Source organism: Trichosurus vulpecula, chromosome 1, assembly GCF_011100635.1.
Source record: "Trichosurus vulpecula isolate mTriVul1 chromosome 1, mTriVul1.pri, whole genome shotgun sequence".
In the NCBI taxonomy this organism is placed as follows: Eukaryota; Metazoa; Chordata; class Mammalia; order Diprotodontia; family Phalangeridae; genus Trichosurus; species Trichosurus vulpecula.
The window spans coordinates 3072463-3080331 of NC_050573.1; the positions used below are offsets into that span (position 1 = coordinate 3072463).

Below are 7869 nucleotides of genomic sequence, written 5' to 3' on the forward strand. Positions count from 1 at the left end.
GGATGTCATGCAGGCCTGTTTTACATGCTCTACATTTTTCGCAGGCCACAAGCAGCAAGTGGTCCATAAGCAGCCCGTGACATGGTACAGGCCTGCTTTAGAGCATGGGTCTGCTTAGAGGGGCATATGGTGTTAGATATTGGTATAAACCAAATTTCCGCCAAGCTCCTTCCCAGTTTTTGAAGCCGCTGACTCGAGTCCTGACACCAAGCAACTGTGTCCCTGGGCTTATTAGCACTAGACTAGTCTCTTTAATTGGTTCTACCTGTTGCTTAGCCTTTCTATGCCACAGTTCAACTGCTCTATTTGTAAGGGTGGGAGTTGACTGAAGGAATGACTGAATGTACCGTTCCAATAGCACAGTGCTCTAATCCCAATTCCTTTCTCAAGCTGTAACATCTCTACTGAATCAATCAACTAAAGCATTCAATGAGGCACAAAAAGTCTTTAGTCCATCGGGAAGGAATTCGCTCAGTGAAAGGAAATGACTATGCCAGGAAGCCATTCCATAAAGCCCTTTGGGTCTTGGCTTTGGAGGCACAGTTCTAATGGTGGGCCAGCCAGCGTGATCACCCCCAGCCACAGCTCTCCAGGGAGGCCTCCTTGCCCAGAGAATGACCTTGAGAGCGCCTCCTGGTGCCTGTCCAACAGCAGCATCTGCGCTAGATTCCGAGGACACCTAAGGCCACTTCAGGAAGGGACGAAGAGGCCAGCAGGAAGCCACATCCTATCTAGTGGGACTTTTAAAGGACCTGGGGAGGGGGAAACAAAGGCACCCAGCAGCCAGGAGTTAGGAATCACGCCTGGACTCAGTGTAGACTGGCAGAGCATACATCCCAGACCTGTAAGGTTTTCTGGGTTATTATTCGTACCAACTGTTCTCACTCTAGGAAGCTGGCCTGCCAGCTTCAGTGAAAGTCTTGAGCATGAGCCCAGCACCTGCATGCTTATTTTTAAGCCACAACAACTTAATAAAATATGGTTCTGAGGATCATTGCTTCCTAATGTAATCTGAGATCGAGTAATGCTAAGCTTCCTTCATTCCTTATTTTTCATGATTTTTCTTGTTCTTCCAGGTTACTTTTCTATGTCCATGAAGTAATTATATCCTATACTGCCACTTTTATTATATTGGCATGGCTCAAGCATGAAAATGAATTAAAATAAAGCAATGATTTAAATCTTGCTTCATTTCTATTCTAGAAAGAGACAGCACAGCACAGACCAGAGCTGGCTAAACAGGTAGCAGCCCTGCATTCAAGTCCCACCTCTGATACCCATGGGCTCTTTCACCCTGGCTGAGGCACTCAGCCTTAGTCTTCAAGGCAGCTCTGCAATCCCGGAAGCTGCATTAGAACAGGATGTTTCCTCACCAGGCTTCCTCTCTGTCCAACGAAATCACAGGTCTGGTAATGCAGGGAATGGAGACCTGAGTTCAAAGGTGGCCTCAAACACCCAAAGCCACATGACCCTGGCCAAGTCATTTGACCTCTGCCTGCCTCAGTATTCTCAACTACAAAATGGGAGAACAGCACTTAACTTTACTGGGTTGTTGTGAAGACCCAATGTAAAACACTCAACAGAGTGCATGGCATGCAGTAGGCATGTAATAAACACCTGTTCCCTCCTGTCCCCAGAGAGTTTTATCATTTAACTTAGGCTTGAATAGGTCCCTGTGTTGGGAGGGACTGAACCAATGCCTTCATTTTTTTTGGGATCCCTCCCTCAGTGAATAAAGCCTCTCTACCAGGGAAGACTGGCACCTTCTCACAATTTACAGCCTGGGCATCAAGCTTCTAGAGCCTTTCTGCATCAGAAGCAGGTCTTTAACTCTTAAGGTGTCTGGACTTGCTGGCAGCTTAATGCTCAGATAGCTAGAATACCACAATTTTCCAGGAATTGGGGGGTTCCCCCTCCCAAAAGGGCAGTGATGAAATGCATAGTGTCATCAACATGACCAAGGTTAAGCGAAGAGGGCAGGTCACACAGGGAGAGGTGATAGGCGGCCAGTCTACACACAGCACTTACTCAGACAATGTCAGGAGGCTCAGAGGAAGGCCCTGGAAAGCTGGGTGGAAGGAGGGCCTATGGAAGACTCAGGGAAGAATGAGGACAAAAGTGGAACAAGCTGAGGAGAGACTCAGCTGCCCTGAGGAACCACTTCAAGGAGATCACAGATTTCTGAAATAGCCAAATTCAGAGGCATGCTGAGCTTCCCTCTCTCTGTCTGTCTGCCTCTTTCTCTCCCTCCCAGCTCCCCCACCCTGGGTTCCTCCTGGGCAACCACTGGGGCCTAAAGGTTTCAGATCTCTACTAAGTGGAGGACATTCCTTGATGGGAGTTCCCCATAGCAATCAAATCACAAAGAGGAGAGAAAAATGCACCACTTCCCTCTGTTAAACAGGGCGTGGGCTATGGATGGCTGGGGGAGACCATTCCTGAGGACCTCAGCAGGGATCAGTGAGCTGCCTGGCTTGGCCAAACTGGATTTTTTGGGTTCAATCTGGGTTAAAGGTGAGAGGGAAGGTATCTAGGAACAAGTGTGATATTAAAAGCCAAAAGCATCAATACAACTTATTAAAATATAAAAGTGGGGGGTGGGGGCAGGGGGGATGGGCTTGATGACCACTCCAAGCATGGCAGAGCATGAGGAAGCAGGGAAGATCTAGAGAGAGCACAAAAGCAGAAACAGCAAACTACACATGCTAACGACTCGCATTTTGGTGTTTAATATAATAACAGCTGCCATTCATATAGCACTTTATGGTTTGAGAAGTGCTTTATAAACATGATCTGATTCCTGCAATGCCAAAGACTTTTGTGCTACCCAGGGACTATCTGCACGACTGCTCTGGGAGGGAGGTGCTGCAACCAACACCACTCTGCTGATGAGGAAAGTGGGGGACACAGAAACAAACAGCAAGAAAAGCCCCAAAGGGCACATGGGAGCAAGCACAAAGCCGACGTATACAGAGAAGACTGAAGAAGGATGCCCACCGAGGCAAAGGCGGAGGAGAAAGTCTGAGGCTCCACCGAGGTATGGAAGTATCAGCAACAGGCCTCTCTGAGGCAGAGAGACAGGTCTAGGAGGGGAAGGCGCTGCTGCTTGAGTGCCAGGCAGCCAGCCGAGCATAGGCATGGGACATCCCCCATTGACCAGCGAGTGGATGCTGGCAGGGACTGAGCACTCACCCAGACAGGTGCTTCCCAGGACGTTGCCCTCTGGCATCCAAGGAGCTTCCCCTCGTTCCAGCTGGTCAATCACCTCTGGTTTGGAAGCCGCAAGTCCTGCTTGGGGAGATGGAAAAGTGCTGGAGCCCCTCAGCCCCCTCAGAATACAATTCCAGCCCCCTTCTCTTCCAAGAACATGGGCATGGAGGGAGGCCCAACAGAAGCTGAGAGAGGCGGGGTAAGATGTCCTTCAGACTCTAGGAAGAGGTCAGATGTGAGCTCAGAAACGATGTTAATCTGACCTCCTCTAGTTTAAGAAGATGGGGTTTATTCTTATCTTTAGGGATCTGCACTGGGCTTTCAGGGGAGATTCAGGGGTCAATTTCCAATTTGTGAAAGCAAAGCCATCTCACCTAAGGACAGACAGTCCCTATCAGCACCCTACCTCTTAGTTTTCAGAGACAGAGATTTTGAGACAGCCCCTAACATTTCTTAAGGGGTAGTCAGGACCCTCCCACAGGCAGATCCTGAGTCTCATGGGAGCCCCCTTACCCAGGCACACCAGGTTCCTGTAATTTTCCAGTATCACATCCCTGTACAAATCCTTCTGAGAAGGGTCCAGGTGCCCCCACTCCTCCTGGGTGAAGTCCACAGCCACGTCATTGAATGTCACCGATTCCTGCAATGCCAAAGACTTTTGTGCTACCCAGGGACTATCCCTTAGAAGGATCTGGGAGAGGTGAAGTTTGCAGAAATCATAGGAAGGGTTTTCATCGTGTTTTAGCTTAGGCATACTCTATATTAAGGATGTATTAAGTACCTACTGTATGTTTCAGGTTTTCACTAAAGACTCTGAATCACATAATAAAATGATAATCAAATGTATGGAGCAGTTTTTGATTTACAAAGTACTTTTTTCTGTGACTGCCCTGTGAAGCAAGTGAGAAAGTATTGACTACCCTCATTTTCCAGATAACAACAGTGAGTCTAAAAAGAGCTAAGTGATAGCCTCCCAGTCCCAGAGTGAGTCAGTATCCAAGCCAGGCTTCCAGACTCCTGGCCCAGGGCTCCTTCCAAGATGTCTCTGCCTCAAGAGAGCCAGCTCAGCCTTCCTGTGTGTGCTTTACACAGGGCTGCCTGTCTCAGTGCTGGGGATCATTTCTATCTGGGTCTTCACTTCCCACTTGCCAGTTCTACACCTTAATCCTCACCCCCCCCCAAAAAGCCCAACCTAATGTCTGGCCAAGCATTTGGAGGAGAACAAGAGAAGGCAGCTCAGTGCTCTGAGCTCAGGAATGGGCAGACTTTTCCTCTCTCTAGGCCTCGGGCCACCAAGTACAGAGTGAGGGTGTCAACGACTTCCGCAGCGCCAAGTCCACATGGCACTGAGATACCCCCGGCTGACAGCAATTTGGCCTCCCTTTTCATCCTTCCCAGCATGCTTTGGGCCCCCGGTAGCCCCCAGTGATGCTCTGGCTTGGGAGGGAGCCCTGGCTGGAGAAGGGGGAGGCCCTGGGGAGGCGGGAGGCGCAGCAGAACGGGGAAAGGGCTGGGCCTGGGGGGAAGGGGGGGTCGTTATTTGCCAAGATAATAATGATTCACATTCACACGGGGACAGACGGGCATCGACCGGTGGCCTTTCCTGCCTCGGGGCCCCGCCCCGCCCCCCTCCCCTCCCTCACCCCAGGCTCACCTGGCCTGCCCGGGCTGTCAGGAGCACCGCGGCCATGGCCTCCTCTTCCTCACCCTCTCCTGCCGGAGGGGGCCAGGGGCTTCCGAAGGCAAATCTGGGGAGCAGACGGCGCCCCTGAGGAGGGCGGGAGGGGTTGGTCCTTCAAGCCCCTTCCCTCAAGCGGGGAGGGGGGCAGGGCCCGGGACGGGGAAGGGGGATCCTCCGGGGCCCGTTTAGGTTTGAGGTCAGGAAAAGCCCCGCCCCCCCCCCCGCCCAGGAAGGGGTCGGGGGTCGGGGGGTCAAGGCCTGCGGGGGATTGAGGAGCGCTCCCTTCCCCTCTTCCCGGTCGGGGGAGGTGGGGTCAGAGCTGGGCCGGACACGCCCCCCCGCCCCCTCACCTGCTGTTCTTCCCTTAGGGTCCGGCAAAAAAAAAAAAAAAAGATCTTTACTTGTGCGGGGCGCGAATCCTCGGATTTTAATTAGATGAGGAGGGGGGAGAAGGGACCAGAGAGAAGGGAATTGGGGAGGGAGGAGCCTGGAGCACCTAGCGAAGCCCCAGAAAAAGGGCGGCGCTGATTGGTTCAGAGGCCCCCGAACGACCAATGGGGGCGTGACTCGCCAAGGGGGCAGGGCGTAAATTGCGCACGCGCGCTACTATCGGCCTGGCGCATCGCTTCCAGTCTCTGCACCCCCTTCCTCTCCCCGAGAGGGCCTAAGAAAACAGGCGCCGCGACCTAGCGTTCCACCCCGGCTCAGGCCGCCCTCGGACCCCCACTCACCCTGGCCCCGTATCAGGGCTCGGGCTGCGGCGACGGCGGCGGCTGAGGACGGAGTTAAGCGGAGGCGGCCGCTAGTGCAGAGGGTGACGAGAATCCGGTAGGGAGCGGAAGTAGTGTCTCCATGGCAACCGTGACGGAACTAGGCCCAGAATGTGCTGCCACGCCGAACAGCCTTTTGGGAAGTGTAGTTCGGAGACCGGGGAGGCCTAGCGCGCATGCCTAGATCCTCTGCCCGGCTAGAGTGGTGGGAAGCGCGGTTCTTCTCTTCCCGCACTGACTCCAGCCCTGCTCCCACCCCTTGAGTTAGGACCCTGAGTTGGGGCCGCCCCCCTCGAGCTCCCTCCAAGTGTACTGGGAGTTCTGAAGCTGATTTTTAACGTTGAAGCGCGGTGGAAGGCGGGATAAGAGCCCCTAGGGCCAGCGGGTCCGACCCCCTCTTTTGACTGAGGAGGAGCCTCAGTGAACGGAACCAGCCTGAGCCGGGTGCCTCGCTTTGCTCCACTGGCAGTGAACAAGCCCCGGCCCCAATCCTGCATCCTCCGCCCAACCATGGAAGGCCCAGGCCCGGATCCTGCCTAGGGCAGCCGGGGCCCCGCGAGCCCTGGCCCTGGTTGGGGCGCAGTCCAGCGAAGAGCTGCCCTCGAGGGCCAGTGGTCTGGGCAGGAGCTGAGCCTTCCCCTACCCCGGGTCCCCAGGGAGGACAAAGTGTAACTAGCATGAGGGCGGGGCTTCACTGGAGGCTTCCCCTCCTCCCCAGAGCCCGGGGACACGGCGAGCCTGGGAGCCAGGCCCTGGAGGTGCAGGGCGCTGGCCGCGGTGCTGACGGCAGCTCCCTATGGCTCCGCGCGAAACCCCTGCGTGGACCCCAGCGAGCCCATGTTAACAGGATTTTTCTGAGCCAGTCTCTAAGACAATGCGGGGAGCCGCACAAAGCAGGCCTAGAGACGGGAGTGCCCATAATCAAGCAGTTTAATCAAGATCACAGTGAGGAATGCTCTCCTAGCTGAAGCCAAAACACAGGTTATAGACTTCAGGCACAAGTGGGGAAGGAGGGAAGGTGGATTACAAACAATCCTTTAGTGGTTTCCCATGAGAAACCCACAAGTCCCACAACACAACAATTCTGGAGTCAAGTCTTTGAGGGTCGTGACCTCCTTCAGAACCAGAGTTCTGTGACTGGAATCGTTTCTACAATCTTTGATTCGCTTCGCTTAAGATCCAGTGATTGTGAGCATTCTCAGAGTTTTGATTAATCAGTTTAAACTGCATTGTAAGGCAGCTCTTGAGAAAACTAAATTATTAGTATATTTGTTACACATATATCGATTAATATAAAAATCATAATTCCATACCCTTAATGAGCTTTTATCATTCAAATTCTTGATAGCACAGATCCCTGGGGGACTCCACTGGAGACCCTTCCCACTCTTGGACATTCAGCTAATCTCTAAGTGACCCCTGCACATCCCTCCACGATGTGCTAAATGCCCTCCAAGGAAGCAGGAACCACTTCCTTTTTGCATCAGACAGTGGATCGACAAGCATTGGTCAAGGGTTTATCCTATGCCAAGCCCTGCACTGGGTCTTAGGCCTTGGGACGGGGTGGTAGGGGGCATTTTTTAGCCCTTGATGGGAATTCTGGGATTTGGTGCCAGGGAAGGTCAAGTACTTCTGTTGCCAACAGCAACACCCGAAGGCCACATTAGCAGTTACGAGGTTTGGGCCTAGAGTCTGGAAGACCCAAGTTCAGGCCTCTGTCTGCCTCAGTTTCTTCCTCTGTAAATTGGGGATCACATCAGCACTCCCAAAGATATTGTGAGGATCAAATGAGATCGCATTTGTAAAGTGCTTAGCACAGTGACTGGCACAAAATAGGGCCTGAATCAATCAATACTTGCTTCTTTTCTTCCTTCCTTTGTATTCAGAGAACTCCAGTGGTCCTACTCTACCTTTGTAGTCTTCTCATACCTTAACTTCTTATGCCTCCCCTGTGCCTCAGGGATGCTAGCCTTGCTATTCTTCAAATAAAAGACCCACTGTCCACCAGCTGGTGGTGTTGTGATTGGCAGTCCCCCATGCCTAGAGCATCCTCCCTCTTCACCTCTGCCTCCCTGAAGTCTAAGCCATAGTGATGCCTGCAAAGACCCTTCCACAGGCTGATTTAACCTTTGGCTTTCCCTGAGATTAGCTCCCACTTGCTGTAGTCATATTTTGGTTGCTCATACTTGTTTCATGTTGTCTCCTCCA

General features: G+C 52.7%; 1 protein-coding gene across 3 annotated transcripts in view; it reads right to left on the bottom strand.

The window, feature by feature from the left end:
• Positions 1 to 5711, bottom strand: part of LOC118846150 (zinc finger protein 239-like) — a 29709-nt gene extending 23998 nt beyond the window's left edge. For all 3 annotated transcript variants that reach the window (XR_005010165.1, XM_036754409.1, XM_036754397.1), the window contains exons 1-4: positions 5623 to 5711; positions 4865 to 4978; positions 3724 to 3850; positions 3193 to 3288 (exon numbers count right to left, since the gene is read on the bottom strand). Coding sequence is in view for 2 of the 3 variants with exons in the window: in XM_036754409.1 (XP_036610304.1) it covers positions 3193 to 3288; positions 3724 to 3850; positions 4865 to 4900 (259 nt within the window). In the remaining variant the exon portion in view is untranslated. The remainder of the gene's footprint in view (positions 1 to 3192; positions 3289 to 3723; positions 3851 to 4864; positions 4979 to 5622) is intronic.
• Positions 5712 to 7869: the final 2158 nt, after the last annotated feature.